The 13,826-nt window shown below is 46.0% G+C and overlaps 4 protein-coding genes across 5 annotated transcripts; 2 read left to right on the forward strand and 2 right to left on the reverse strand.

Annotated features, from left to right (window-relative positions):
- Positions 1-1,060: 1,060 nt before the first annotated feature.
- Positions 1,061-3,564, forward strand: LOC136475551 (GDSL esterase/lipase At5g55050-like). 2 transcript variants are annotated; one of them, XM_066473046.1, is made up of 6 exons: positions 1,061-1,121; positions 1,226-1,520; positions 1,671-1,849; positions 2,477-2,710; positions 2,883-3,132; positions 3,244-3,564. In XM_066473046.1, the coding sequence occupies exons 2-6, from the start codon at positions 1,280-1,282 to the stop codon at positions 3,462-3,464; spliced, it is 1,125 nt and encodes a 374-aa protein (XP_066329143.1). In that variant the 5' UTR covers positions 1,061-1,121; positions 1,226-1,279; the 3' UTR covers positions 3,465-3,564. The 2 variants fall into 2 exon arrangements, with proteins under 2 accessions (XP_066329143.1, XP_066329142.1); XM_066473045.1 differs by having other exon boundaries at positions 2,883-3,564.
- Positions 3,443-5,446, reverse strand: LOC136475550 (pentatricopeptide repeat-containing protein At2g17033-like). The gene is made up of 2 exons (XM_066473044.1): positions 5,078-5,446; positions 3,443-4,733 (listed from the first exon to the last, which is right to left on the reverse strand). Exons 1-2 carry the CDS (start codon positions 5,444-5,446, stop codon positions 3,576-3,578), a joined length of 1,527 nt encoding a protein of 508 aa, XP_066329141.1. The 3' UTR covers positions 3,443-3,575.
- A 119-nt stretch (positions 5,447-5,565) lies between these two features.
- LOC136475552 (uncharacterized) lies at positions 5,566-6,747 on the forward strand. Its single transcript, XM_066473047.1, has one exon. It carries the CDS (start codon positions 5,575-5,577, stop codon positions 6,526-6,528), a length of 954 nt encoding a protein of 317 aa, XP_066329144.1. The 5' UTR covers positions 5,566-5,574; the 3' UTR covers positions 6,529-6,747.
- Positions 6,748-6,950: 203 nt separating this feature from the next.
- LOC136475549 (serine/threonine-protein kinase STY46-like) lies at positions 6,951-13,337 on the reverse strand. The gene is made up of 16 exons (XM_066473043.1): positions 12,961-13,337; positions 12,720-12,834; positions 11,818-11,906; positions 11,591-11,710; positions 10,728-10,782; positions 10,339-10,449; positions 10,159-10,209; positions 9,665-9,840; positions 9,477-9,584; positions 9,230-9,303; positions 8,955-9,130; positions 8,548-8,643; positions 8,372-8,452; positions 8,203-8,256; positions 7,295-7,429; positions 6,951-7,131 (listed from the first exon to the last, which is right to left on the reverse strand). The coding sequence occupies exons 1-16, from the start codon at positions 13,161-13,163 to the stop codon at positions 7,060-7,062; spliced, it is 1,716 nt and encodes a 571-aa protein (XP_066329140.1). The 5' UTR covers positions 13,164-13,337; the 3' UTR covers positions 6,951-7,059.
- Between the last annotated feature and the right edge of the window lie 489 nt (positions 13,338-13,826).

A 13,826-nucleotide genomic window follows, 5' to 3' on the forward strand; every position in this document is an offset into this window, starting at 1 on the left:
TGTGGGCGCATGGGCACGTGAAAACCTAGGCGCAAGCGGGGGCGTGCTAGTTTTTGTTTGTTTGTGCGAGCGCGGGCGTCTGAACGCGGGTCTCGGGCCAGATGTCCGGACGCTAGTCGTCCCCATAATTTTTAGATGTTTTTTTTTCATATATAGACACATAAAGTCAAGTTATATCAAGACCAGCTGATTCGTAATCATTATGCATGCGCGTATAGCATGCTTCAGTCACAGAAATCACGATAGCATAGAGATGGTAAAACAGGGGCATGCTCCGGAGCCGGAGAAGCTCGTTTTTTGGGCTCCGCGGCCCCGGCTTGCCCTGGCACCTATCGGCCCATGGGCGACCGATAGGTGCGGGAGCCGGAGCCCTGCCAAAGAGGCCCATAATGTTGAAGCCAAAACAAGCATTGGGACAGCCCTTACCAAGAGAATAGCTCCAGTTTTAAATTATCCCAATGACAGCATCTCAATCCCCTGCATAATTGAAGTGCAAAGGCTCTGGTAAACTAAAAATAGATCCTGCTGGTCATTCATTTGTGGATATTGGAAGGACAAAAAAGATACTCCCTTCACCTTCAGTCATGAATATTTGGCACTTGGGACAAGGTTCAATCAAACTACTGAAACTTTGATCGGATATAGCATTTGAAATCATAAAAGCATGGGTGCGTTCTAAAATTAGTTCCATTAAATTCATTGGTATATTCTAATTCCAGTGAAAAAATATTTGTCAAAATCGGCTCTTGAAAAATCATGGAAAAATAATGCGACCAGATGGAGCAGATGATTCAGTTCTCTTAGGCCCTCCTTTGGAATGTGGAATTGTTTTCATATTTCCTGTTTTTTTTCTATGGAAATAAACCGATTCATATAAAAATTTCATTACAAGATTTCTATGAAAAACTTGCGTTCTAAAGGGTGTTATTCTGAGAACGACTTGTCATCATCTCAAGAATCCGAATTCTATTCTTATGGCCTTTTGAAAGAAACTAGTACAGTACCAAAAAGCATGAATAGGTAACAGAGCAGCAAGTCACTGACCATGAGGAGTCGCACTGCCAATGGCATTACTAGCAGTAGCACAAAAGGAACACGACAGCTAATGATCAATTCATTCGGTTAGTTGTGTGTTTATATTTACTTTACTTACCTCTGGCAAATAAATTGGTGCAATCACATCCCATCTATATAAATTTGCTCACATGCTCTCTGGATTCGACAGCATCGTGCAACACAGTGACAGACACACTACTCCGGTCGTTGGCCGTGGCCATCCATGGCTGTGCAACGAGCTGCGCTGCACGGGATGCTTCTTCTGGCGGTGGCGGCGAGCGGCGCCGCGGCGGCGAAGGTCCCGGCGGTGTACGTCTTCGGCGACTCCACTGCCGACGTGGGTAACAACGACTACCTGCCGTGGAGCATCGCCAGGGCCGACTTCCCTCACAACGGCGTGGACTTCCCCGGCGGCAGGCCCACCGGCAGGTTCAGCAACGGCCTCATCGGCGCGGACTTCCTGGGTAAGTACTGATAACTGCAATGCGTGTGCAGACATCTCACAAACAATGCTGCAAAAGGACTTATAAGTTTACAGAAGCTGACAGAAAAAAAAAAGTTATGATGATAGAGTACCTTATGTTCTTGTAGTATCGTTTTGACAAAACTTGCAGCCATTGCTATGGGGTTCAGCGGGAGCCCGCCACCTTACCTCTCTCTCATGGCGGCGACTGCTGCCAACAGCAGCAGAAGCAGCAGTGAGGTGACGAGGAACACGACGATGGCAGCTGCAGCAGCTTACATGAGCGGAGCCAACTTCGCTTCTGCAGGCTCTGGTCTTCTTGATTCCACTGTATGTCTATCTCTACTGTACATTTGTTTTCACCTTGCATCAAATTCTTTTGTCTTTTGGTTTGGGACATATAAATCTTGCTTCAATCTTGAACTACTTTGCAGCCAACGAACATTATTTTTCTCTCATAATAAATCAGCATAAGCTAAATTTCAGCATAAGCGAACAGGGTTCTCAAGTAAGAATCATGCTCCAGTTTCTGACTAGACAAATCTCTCAATTAGCTTAGTTTTGCTGTCAAGGAAGCTTATTAGGCAATTTGATTCTTAAAACAGAAGGCGTTTTAGCAAATTTAGGCTTATTAGGCTGCCTTTATGGTACACTTCAAGTACTATGTATGTGTAATGCGTGTCATCAATGCACACACTTTATATAATTTTAATTGTATCCGTATATCAAGTGATGAGTTACTACATAATGTTGAAAAAAGATCGTTCACAGAAGTTCAACCATTTATAACAACTTTTGTACTCAGCTCATAAATTCAGTGAAGCACGCTTGGGCCTGTCAAGACATTTTTTCCTTTTCAAATTAAATCACTAGTACAATCAGCATTACCAAGTAACAACATGATTACTTCTTCGAAGAAAAACACTAACATCAAGGTCCAAATGGTCATTATGCCAGGGTTCTACAATCAACATGACCCAGCAGATAGGGTACTTCTCAGACCTTAAAGACCAGATGTCAAACAGATTGAGTGCTGGCAAAGTGGCGGATTCGCTGTCAAAATCCATCTTCCTCATAAGCGCCGGGTCGAATGATGCATTTGACTTCTTCTCACAGAACAGATCACCAGACTCCACTGCAATTCAGCAATTCTCTGAAGCTATGATCTCCACGTATGATAGCCATGTCAAAGTAAGAACTCTGGCCTATACTCTTCAACACAGAGAAATCCATATGCTGTGGTGCCTAGCAAGCAACTCAGCCTTTGAGATATTCTTTTCAACTCTGACTCGCTACTCAACTGACATGCTGACAAACCAGTCGATGCTTTATTATTCACTATAACCGTATGTTCGTTGTGCAGACATTATACCATTTGGGAGCGAGGAAATTCGCTGTGATCAACGTGCCACTGATTGGGTGCTGTCCATACCTGAGAAGTCAGAACCCAACAGGAGAATGTGTTGAGCGATTGAATCAGATAGCCAAGAGCCTGAATGATGGAATCAAGGACCTGTTCAGCAATCTCAGCTCAGAAATGCAGGGCATGAAGTACTCCATTGGCAGTGCTTATCAGCTTGTCTCTAGTCTGATTCAAAGCCCACATGCCGCTGGTAAGTTGCAACAACCGAGCAGGAGCATTCTAGATACGAAACCACGCATGCCAGTGATTAGCCACCTCTTTCTCCGGTATATTTGCAGATTTGCTCACTTTCTGCCTGCAGGGTTGGAGGAAGTGAAGAGTGCATGCTGCGGTGGTGGCAGGTTCAATGCTGAGATAGGGTGCACCCCCATCTCCAGCTGCTGCAGTGATCGCAGCAAATACCTCTTCTGGGACCTGCTGCACCCTACCCAAGCTACCTCCAAGTTTGCGGGACTTGCTTTCTACAATGGACCAGCACAGTTTGTCAGTCCCATCAGCATCAAGCAGCTAGTTGAGGCATAATACTCCAACATCAGTACAGGGATTAGCCCAAGACATCTTTGAGAGTCTTGTATACACTTTGTAATTTGCATTATTCTACAGCATGAGCTACCTTGCAATTCATCTGAAAATCTACACGAGGTTGGAAAAAAACTGCCCAAGTTTTCTGAAAAGTGTAAATACAAATGGTTGTTGGCTCGTTGCATCAGGCGATTGATCTGTGCCTTCCTCAGGCACTGGAAAGCTGGCCAGCCATTGCTTCACCCTGTCTCGCTTTGCCACAAGCCGCCCTTTGTTCCTTGTAGACAGCTGTAGGGGGCTCCCCATCCGGCTCAGTACCTCTTGTGCCAGTTCACGCACTTTAGGCTCACCTCGGACATCACTGTGTTTTCCAATGCCACACACCACTGACACCTCCAATGGCAACGTGCGACCCTTTACCGCATCCACCCATTGCAGAATCAGCACATAGGCTGAAACTGTACTGAATCCATGGAGATTCAGCTTCACCTCTGTTTCTGACCATTCCATCGCCTTGTCCAGCACCGATGAGGAGGCCAGGAGTTCTTGCACCAGCTCGACTTCTGCTGCCAGTGTAGATACAGATTTGAGCCTCTTGACCAACCCAGTCGTTGACAGTGGAAGTGAAGGACCAAGCTCTTGAACCACCGAAGCAAGTGAGGAACATGAGTTCAGCACAAAGTTGTAGCCCTTCGTGGTCGGTGCGATGCGCAATTTCCGCATCTTCTTCAACCATGCCAGCATCTTGGAATGATCATGGCAGGAGCTGTAGCATGAAAGCACAGTGTCCGCTGCGCCAGTGCCAAAGCGGATACCGGCATCTGCCATGGACGCAATAACCCTCTCCATGTCGGCCAGCGAGCCAGACTTGCCGTAGCATTTCGCGACCGACCCAAACTGGAAGGCCTCAGGCTGGTACCCCAGAGACACCATCTCCCTAAGTGTTACCTCGGCCTCAGTGGGCAGACCCAGCAGGCACAAGGACTTTATCATTGCCATGTAGGTCTTGCGCCCAGAGAGCGGCATGGATCGTAGCTCAGCGTAAAAATCCATCGCCTTGTCCTTCAGTCCACGAGAGGAGAAAGCCGCCATGAGGTCGCAGTAGAAGAGAGCTACCTCATTGGTGGACTGGAGATGCTGCGAGATGGAGTCGGAGATGAGAGACCTTGATTCTCCGGTGCTTCCATTGGCTTCAAGCAAGGCCGCAACTGCAGCAGCATGGATAGAGCTCCATTTGAACCACCGGGCCTGTGTGACCGCCTCATAGAACTGCAACAACAATAGAAGTTACTAGTGGATAACGAATCAGGTGATGATTTTTTGTTTGTGCGCAAACCATTTTGGAATTTGAAATATAGTTTAACAAGCTAACACATTTCCAAATGTCCTTGGCATGCACATGCACAAGTATGAATGAAATGACAGTTCATCAGAAGAAGGCACTCAGAAACTAACACTACGGTCGCTCGAATTCAGAGCTAACAACTAGCGAAAGTTGAATCTATTGTTCACAGATTGTAATGACAAGGATAAAACTTCAAAAATGACGAAGCTTTCTTGGTACGGCTTGCCTCTTTGAGGTGAGAGGGGTTTAGTTGAGAGAGGGGGCGCACCGGGATGGCGAGGGGGTCGGAGTCCATGAGGAGCCTAGAGAGCGCGGCGAGCGCGGCGCGCTCCGACTTGGTGCCGACGTAGCTGCGGATGACGCGCTCGGCCGCGCCCGCCGTCACCGTGCGCTCCAGCTCCGACATGAGCCGCCGCTCGCTCCGCCAGCTGGAGCCCCCGCCCGACGCGACCCGGCGCAGCGAGGCCGAAGCCACGGGGGAGAACCTCCGCCGCTGGGCTGCCGCCGGCGGCGCCGGTAGGGACGCCACCGCTGGCATCGCTGCTTGGGCTTGGCGGAGCAGCCTGTGCTGGTGCCTGATGGATGTGGATGAGGTGAGAGATGACACGATGTGCCCGCCTTTTTTTATCCATACCATCGCGCCGCGCCGAGCTGTCAGCCTGTGACTGACGAGCGGATAATTCCATCTGTGCGCTGCGGCGGCTCACTCCCCACCAGAGACCACGCCTCGGTCGCCTGCCGCCGCGCCGCGCCGCGCACGCGACGATGCTGGTCCCGACCGCTTCCGGACCCTGCCTGTCCTCCCCGGCTCCGCCGACACCCACGTCCACAACGGCGCCTCCTCACCTCATCCGCCTCCCTCCCCTCACAACCCACCCCCGCGGGCGCCGGTGCCAGTGCCGTGCCAGGCCGCCGAGAGCGGGACCGGCGCCCACGCCTCCGCCTCCACCGGCGCCGTCGTCTCGGCCGGCGAGGGATCGCGTGATCGAGTTCGGCAAGCACAGGGGCCAGATGCTGGGCACGCTGCCGCCGTCGTACCTCCGGTGGGTCGCGGCCGAGCTCGACTACGGGGACACCGCGCCGTGGGCGGGCCTCGCGCGCGACGTCCTCGACGACCCCGTCTACGTCGACCGCGTCGAGTGGGAGCACGCGCACCGCTTCCTCCGCGGCGATGCTGACGGCTACGACTACGCTTTCGACGACGGCGGTGACGGGCCGCTCCAGGAGATGGCCGAGCGCTTCGGGTGGGACCTCTCCGACGAGGAGGGGTGGGGCCGCCTCGACTTCCGCCTCCTCGGCACATCCTACGGCGGTCGCATCCCAAGGAAGGGCGCCCGGAAGAAGCAAAGCAACAGCTCCACCGGCGGCGGCGCCAAGAAGGGCTCCCTGTTCGACGTCCCGGACGGCGCCGGGGGGAAGCGCGACGAGAGGAGGGAGCGGGTGCGGATGAGGAGGGAGGAGCAGGTGAGGACGGCCAAGATGGACATGCTCGGGGTGAATGCCGGCGTGGCGGACGGCGGCGTCCTGGGGTCGTCGTCGGCGAGGAAGCAGGCTCAGATCAGGACGGCCAAGGAGATTTTAGGGCTGGGTCGGGGTAGCCGCGCCGGCGAGATGCTCGACGAGAAGAGGACGCCGGGAAAAGGCGGACAGGGCGCCAGCCCCTTCCCCGGCCGTCAAGCATTCCTCGACAAGGTCAGGAAGCTCAAAGGTGACGAATGATAGCTAGCTAGTATTTCCGAGGGGAGTAGGATGAAGAGTTCAGTTGTACATGTAGTCGAATCTTTGATTTGCTGAAGCATTCCTCGAAGCATTATGCAGTCTGTTTACAATCCTGCACTTGAGATTGTGCCAGAAGTCAAAATGTATCAGTCAAGAGCTACGTTTGATTAACAGATCGCTGAAACAGTTGTTTCAAGCAGACACTTCTGTACAACTACAGCAGAAAATTTATCATCTATGACATGAAGAGGATTGTATCTCATTAGTAGGAATTTATTTCAGCACATTTCATCTATGTCTGTCGTTAGGACATTCAACAAAAAACATCTACGATTACATACATGAGACAAAGAAACAAAACAAAAGGCAATTGAGCCAAAAAGAGAAAAGCAACTGCAATTACACGAGAAAATCGTGACTGTACAAACACACTATTCCATTGCATCAGAACTTCACAAGCATGCTGTGATTACAGTGTGCATCAAGCACCAACATTGCATTGGAGTAACTATCGTGCATGCCCTTCAGAGTTCAGTGGCTTCTCTTCAGCGCTGCAAGAAAACCTGACTTTGTTTTGTGGCGACCCTCAGGGTCAGTTCTCACCTGTTTCAAAGTTAAGACATCACAATGCTCAGTTCTGGAGAGTAATATTAAGCAGCAAAAACATTGACGACTTGGTTTTCGCGTTGTAGAATAAAATCATGATAATTTTGTTTAGACGTGTGATTGATAAACTAGAAGTGAGAACCGGAAATGCAGGACTGACCTCTTTGGAGAGTTTCTGAAGGATTTCCAGTATCTCGGAGAAGTCAGGCCTTTCAGCTGGATCTTGATGCCAACATTTCTGAAGCAGCTCGATAAGCTTGGGATGGGTGTCTTTTGGGATCATTGGCCTAATACCCTGCAGAGAACGCGTGTGGATGAATCAAGTTGTTCATAATGAGTCTGAGCGTCCATGTACAATTCTTCTGACCCCCTAGGGCGCCGCTAAGGCGTGTTGTATTAAACTTTTTCTCTATCTTAATACAAAGACGCGCAAACCTTTTGCGTGATCGAGAAAAAATGTCTCTCTCAAAATGAGCAGATAATTTGGCCTTACCCAAAAAAATTACTAGAAACTGTAAAAATCTCTACAAAAAGCTCTGAAACAAAATATTTCAATATTTCTTTTAACAAAAAAGAAAAGAAAGGAGGAACTAGCTTGTCACGGCTACCTGTTTCACTTGAAATCAACAACTAAGAGTATGTTTTGTACACAGTTTTTTTTATGTGGCAGTAATGCAATTCCCATTGCTTTAAATATGTGCTTTAGTGATAAAGTTTTCTACTTTTCTTATTTCCATCAGAACTTGTAGCATACAGAATGAACCTGTTCCTCTAATCTCATCTATATACATAATCTTTTAATAAACAAATGCATAGCCAAGGATGATGGTCCAGTATTTAAATGGCTCTTCCTGAAAGAGCAAAGCCTGGCATCACTTCTAAAAGACTGTTTCCTAACAGAATTGCACTGCTCCCTGCTCCCAAGTGTCTGCACATGCAGTTACCTAAAATAAGAACTGAATAAAATACTACAGCATCACCTAGATGTATGTATCCTACGAATATGCTCCATTAGGTCATATCCTTAGGGCTGCTAATAACGTAACTACGGAAGCCAAATGCACTTACCTTCTGAACAACACCTATTGCTGCTTGCAGTGGTGTTAAGTACTCGTAAGGGATCTGAGGAATCAAAAAGTTTGAAAATGAATAGACTCTTATGAGTAATTTATATACAAACTAAAAATAGAAAACAGAAACTGTGCATAATCATGTAGAAGAATGCAACTGCAGTTACCTTGCCGGTTAGCAGTTCCCACAGAACAATAGCAAAGCTAAAAACATCTGCTTTGTGATCGTAGGGCTTATGTTCTATGACCTGAAATTTCAATAATAGCATCATTATCATTATTTAAGAAACGGACAAATATGCATTGTTTTTTTCTTCTGAAATACATATTCATGACAGTGCACCTCAGGTGCCATCCAACGGTAAGTTCCAGTTTCTGCAGTCATCACTCCAGATTGGTCTTTCACACGTGCAACACCAAAGTCTGCAACCTTTACAACCTGCAAAATATGACCTATTACTTTTTGAGATCTATCAATCATCAATCACAACAAAGATAGCTTTGCACATTCTAAATCAAACAAACAATATGATTCTGTTGTGAGTTGGTGAGTTAGTCATCTAGACTGCCATGCTCAAGTTTTTCGCTGGTTTCCCTTTAATTAACTGTGTAGTTGCATGGTTTGGTGCCCAGTTTCACTCGTAAGCTGGGTTAAGTCTTTCCTCTAGTGAAGTCCAGGAACTACATGCCCTTTTACGAAGTTTTTTCTTAAAAAAAAACATGATTTAGGGCTTTGGAAAAAAAACTGACCCTGTTTTCATCCATGAGAAGGTTTGCAGTCTTGAGATCACGGTGAATTATGTTGTTTTGGTGCAGGTAGTTCATTCCTTTAGAGATGTCGGTTGCCACTTTCAGTATTTCAGGAAGCTTGAAAGCATTATTATTTTTGTGGAGGTAATCGTAGACACTCCCTCCTGACATGAAATCTGAGACAAGGAAATGCAAAAATGGGGTAAGGGGATCAAACACCATAGAAATTTATTGGCATGCCTACTGCAGAGATGAATCTCATTATTATAGTATACCTGTTACTATATACAACGTTGGTTGTCTTGTACAGGCACCAATAAATTGCACGACATTCCTGTGACGGACCTTTCTGCAAGCATGTATAAATCTTGCATGATTAACAATGTTGAGAGGCATTTATGAACTATTATTAAAACCTACACTAGGGATTTGACATCTTCAACATTACTGAAATTAATTGTAGCTGGGAGATGCAACTGTCTTTGGAAAGAAGATCATGTCAGTAAAAAATTTCAAACAAACCTCATGATGTACACTTCTTGTGCAAAATCTCGGTACATATCTGCACTGATGCGCTCAGGCCTCACTATTTTGATGGCCACGTCCTGATTGCAGTATGTTCCACGGTACCTAAGCAAGCCCAAGTATCAAATGAAGCTCTGAATAGGTTCCCATTTCCACGTTATTGAGTAAGGAAAACTTAAACTTACAGGTCGCCATTTGATCCGGAAGCAACTTTGCTTCCAAACTTGAGCAGTTTAAGGTCAATTTCCCAAACATCTGCACCATCTGTTGGAATTTCAACACTTGTAGATGGTATACCTTGTCCACCTTGAGGGCCTTCTGATGATGGTGATGATGAGCCTGATACAGGCCAAGCTCGTGTCTGTAGAAAGCTAACTTACCACAGTTAAACAATTGCTCATAATTTCAGAACAAATGACTATAGAAGCACTGTGTCCATATATGAAACGTTCAAAGTAACACTTTTCATGGTATCCATCAAGGTTTGCACCTTGCCAATCACAAGATCTTTTGTATTCATTTGTTTCAGATAGAATTAAAGTTTTTTATCTGCTTCAACAAACTAACTTCTCAAGAAATGCAGAGAGAACAATTTAAGTAATGCCATGAGAGCAAAAGGTAGGTTGCTTTTTATGGAGTTAACAGCTTCACAAAAGAAAGGGAAGAAGGAAGCTTATACCTCAGCATTGTGAAATTTCTGAAGCAACTTTCCTTGTAGCTGCTCAGTACTCTAGAAGTTGCAGCAAAATAAAAATATTAATATAGTAGCACAAATTATTACACGTTGCTGAACTAAAAGAAGCCTTAATTGCAAATAACCAATTTCATCGATATAATGGAAGCAGAGAGAAACATGTACCTCAAGATGCCATCCAGTGACAACAAATACATCCAATGAGTAGCCATCAATTGTTGAAAATGCATGTGCTTCTTGGATGTCAAGACCGAGCTCAGCAAGCAAACAGGTCAGCTGTAAAAATGTATAGATATAGATGAAGTGTCAGGTGGCAAGTAGTTGCCAGTTCAGAACAGAAGTTTACTCTGGAAATGGCCTTAATGTTTTTTGTTAGTTTCTTCCTACTATTACCAAGTTCCTTGTTAAAACTATTTTTCATTCATTATATGTATATTACATGCTGGCTTCTTATAATTTACTGAATTTAGCTAGCTCTATCAACAGTATGCCAGGGCTAATTCTGTGAGTAGCCGTGTCAGAGAATTTTGACACTGCTAAAGAAGTGTGACTACCTGACTAAGGAGCTTTGGCTTATCAATAGTTGCAAAAGTTATCTCATGCATCGGCCTGCAAGATTCAGAACAGAGAGAACAATGAGTTAACAGAGAATATAACTGCTCAAATTGTTTGCATATCAACAGGCTCTATATGTCGCTAAATATTGTCAGCTTAAGTTTTATGTACTCAGTAAAAGTGAAGGCCTTTCGTTTCAAAACAAAAAAAGTGAAGGCCTCCACGTATGATAATCTACCAGTTTCATGCGATGTCATCAAACCAGAATGAGACAAAAAGCTTAAATATGCTAGCTAAGGCAAGTACTCAGTACAAGTGAAGGCCTTTCGCTTCAAAAAAAAAGTGAAGGCCTCCACGTATGATAATCTACCAGTTTCATGCAATGTCATCAAACCAGAATGAGACAAAAAGCTTAAAGATGCTAGCTAAGGCAAGTATCGGCCTTTTTGGAGATGCTTCCACCCCTAACCAGGATCCATATATATATCAAACTTAAGAAAGTGTGGATTTTCTTGTATTCAAGGAAAATAGTACATATCCACATATTAAGATCAGTGTTTTTAAAGAAAAGGCACGTCAAGACATATATGGAGCCGATTCGCAGCAAAGCATTAGAGATTACTGTCCACTGCACTCATTTATTAAAAGAAAAAATGCACTCTTCGAAAGGTAAATACTACCACAATTTAGCCATGTTAGCCATTTGTAAAACTGCAACTCTGAAATATCATAAACAGTCTATTGGGGGTCCAGAAAGGTGATTTTATTCATCGTTAACCTGTCTATAATATACATCCTGAAATGCTAAACAAATAAGGAAAGAAAAAACCTAAAATCCAGCATCCCATAGGAAATTGTTTACCTGGAAATGAGATGTACACTGTGATCAATATCATTGGTGCTCCTCACATCACCTTCATTTGTTTCGAGCCCGAGCGCCTCTAGATTGGAGGAAGAACCAAATGCAGGGGGTGGGTGAGCCCTGAAAAACGTTGTGCACGACGTTATAACATACAAAAGAAACCAAGAAGATCTATAGGCGCATGAAAGAAACAAACTTTATCCTGATCTATATATGATGATACGTACATCTGGCTAGCCACATGATTATTAGAAGCAACTGTCTCCATGTCAGGATCACAAGAATCGGCCGTATCACCATCAATAATCCTAGAAACCTGATGAGCAAGCATGGAAATAACAATTTTGTTTCAGAAATCATGGACGATCACATATCACCTTTAATTAATCTATCCTATCCAAGAAATGAGTTTAACGACCAAAAAGAAACGATCAATGCTCTCTTGTAACCTCCAAACTTTATTTAGCGCCATCGAACAGGTTAAAGAATTAATGTACAAATTGCTAAACCAAAAACATCAACACAAAGGTGCATCATATCTTTACAAGCTCTACATACACTCATTGGTAGGATCAAATATGTCGAAAAGGTGTGTGAACTCCTGGAACAAAAGGATAATAACATCATAAAAAGTGCATCTTTAGGGCACTCTCAATGCAAGAAACTATTAGCAGTTTCTATAGCATAGGACATCGTACGAGAAACTATCATTCCCAGTGCAAGATTTTCTACACTACAGGATATAAGTAGTTATAGAAACCATGTTTGCTCTCCCAATGGGCTACGAGTAGTTTCTTGTCCATCGATAACCGTGAAAACCCAGTTTCTTAGTTAGATCTGGTTTCTTGGATTTATCCTTTCTCTCCTCATTAAATCACTTGCCACATCAGCAAATTGCCTACGTGGCAGTCCAATTAATATCTATAGAAACTACCGTAGTTTCTGCATTGTGAGTGCCCTTACAATCTTAAGCTTTGGTATTATCGAACAGGTTACTTGGTACTTGGTCAGGAAACGATGCACAGATTTCTGAAGGAAGCGCAAATCAAGATTGACGCGTGTGCGACATGCAAGCATGTGATTACAGTGGATCCATTTCGATCCAATGGGTGACGGATGGATTTCTGACCTGCACGACGCGCACGGACAAGGCGGGCCGGCGTTCCGGATCGCGCGCCTCCTCGAGCAGCCGCTGGTGGGTGACCACGTCGTCCGCCCTCTCCGCGTTCACATCCAGCGCGTACCTGCGCAAGCGATCGAACGCATGCGTGTCAGGCCCTCAGCCGATCGGAACAACGCAACGCAGCGGGCCTTCCAGATCACGGGAAATCTCGATCGATCCCCAAAGCGATGCGAAGCGAGCGGCTCACCGGGCGGGGAGGCGGTGGAAGTGGGCCCAAAGCGCATCCTCGAAGGCCGGGGAGACCGCGGCGGCGGAGGAGGAGCGCAGGCGGGCGAGCACCTCGTTGTACACCTCGAGGCGGCGGCCGTGCTTGTCCGTCCGGCGCCCGCCCGCGCCGGCCTCGGACTGCCGCCGCTGCGGCGCCGGCCGCGGGGGACTATCCACGGCCATGGATCTACCGAAGAACGACTAGCTGCGGGCGCGCGGCGAGTCGATCGAAAAGAGGCGGCGTGCACGGAGGAGGACACGAGACGGCCGTGCTGCGCCTACTGCTCTTGCATGGGAGGTGGTGGCGTGCACGTGAAGAGGCGGCGACAAAGGCTAGAGCTTTATAGCGACGGGACGGAGAGGAGAGGCAGCGAGTAGTGAGTCGGAGACGGTCGCCTTGGCTAATTCGGAGAAGAACACTACTCGTGTAATAGTAAACCTTAACCTTTGGATCATCAGTAAATAAAGGAAAAAATAATTAGTGAGATCCAATCCAAGGTTGGGGAGGAATGAAGGAAATCAGAGTAGATTTCAGAAAGAAGGAAATCAGAGTAGATTTTCGGAAAGAAATTACTGACTGTTAATTTGTATTCGTTCTACGCTTCATCACTATATATGTTATTTAAATTTGCAGTGGTTTGTGTTTCCAAGAGGGCATATATTTTATAGAAATCTGGAAATCAATGAAATAAATTTTGGAGATAAGGCTGAATGAGGTGGCTATCTCACCTTGCTTTGGTAGGATTTTGATTTGGATGCCCAGGACGATATATTAAGAAAGTAAAATAATCCGGGCCGGAAACCAAGTCAAATGTGATGTGGAGAACCGAAGAAGTTGCTCTGCAT

This window comes from Miscanthus floridulus, chromosome 8 (assembly GCF_019320115.1).
Source record: "Miscanthus floridulus cultivar M001 chromosome 8, ASM1932011v1, whole genome shotgun sequence".
NCBI classification, from domain to species: Eukaryota; Viridiplantae; Streptophyta; class Magnoliopsida; order Poales; family Poaceae; genus Miscanthus; species Miscanthus floridulus.

What these genes read in the sequence shown, in the direction of transcription:
- LOC136475551 (XM_066473045.1), top strand. Translation starts at nt 1,280, where the DNA reads ATGGCTGTGCAACGAGCTGCGCTGCACGGGATGCTTCTTCTGGCGGTG. An exon ending in CTGGTCTTCTTGATTCCACT is followed by an intron (nt 1,850 to 2,476) that starts GTATGTCTATCT and finishes TCATTATGCCAG; the next exon opens with GGTTCTACAATCAACATGAC. An exon ending in CGTATGATAGCCATGTCAAA is followed by an intron (nt 2,711 to 2,882) that starts GTAAGAACTCTG and finishes TTCGTTGTGCAG; the next exon opens with ACATTATACCATTTGGGAGC.
- LOC136475550 (XM_066473044.1), bottom strand. Translation starts at nt 5,446, where the DNA reads ATGGTATGGATAAAAAAAGGCGGGCACATCGTGTCATCTCTCACCTCA. An exon ending in CCGACCCCCTCGCCATCCCG is followed by an intron (nt 4,734 to 5,077) that starts GTGCGCCCCCTC and finishes TTGTTGTTGCAG; the next exon opens with TTCTATGAGGCGGTCACACA.
- LOC136475552 (XM_066473047.1), top strand. Translation starts at nt 5,575, where the DNA reads ATGCTGGTCCCGACCGCTTCCGGACCCTGCCTGTCCTCCCCGGCTCCG.
- LOC136475549 (XM_066473043.1), bottom strand. Translation starts at nt 13,163, where the DNA reads ATGGCCGTGGATAGTCCCCCGCGGCCGGCGCCGCAGCGGCGGCAGTCC. An exon ending in TCACTGGATGGCATCTTGAG is followed by an intron (nt 10,210 to 10,338) that starts GTACATGTTTCT and finishes TGCAACTTCTAG; the next exon opens with AGTACTGAGCAGCTACAAGG. An exon ending in AACGTTGTATATAGTAACAG is followed by an intron (nt 9,131 to 9,229) that starts GTATACTATAAT and finishes TCCTTGTCTCAG; the next exon opens with ATTTCATGTCAGGAGGGAGT.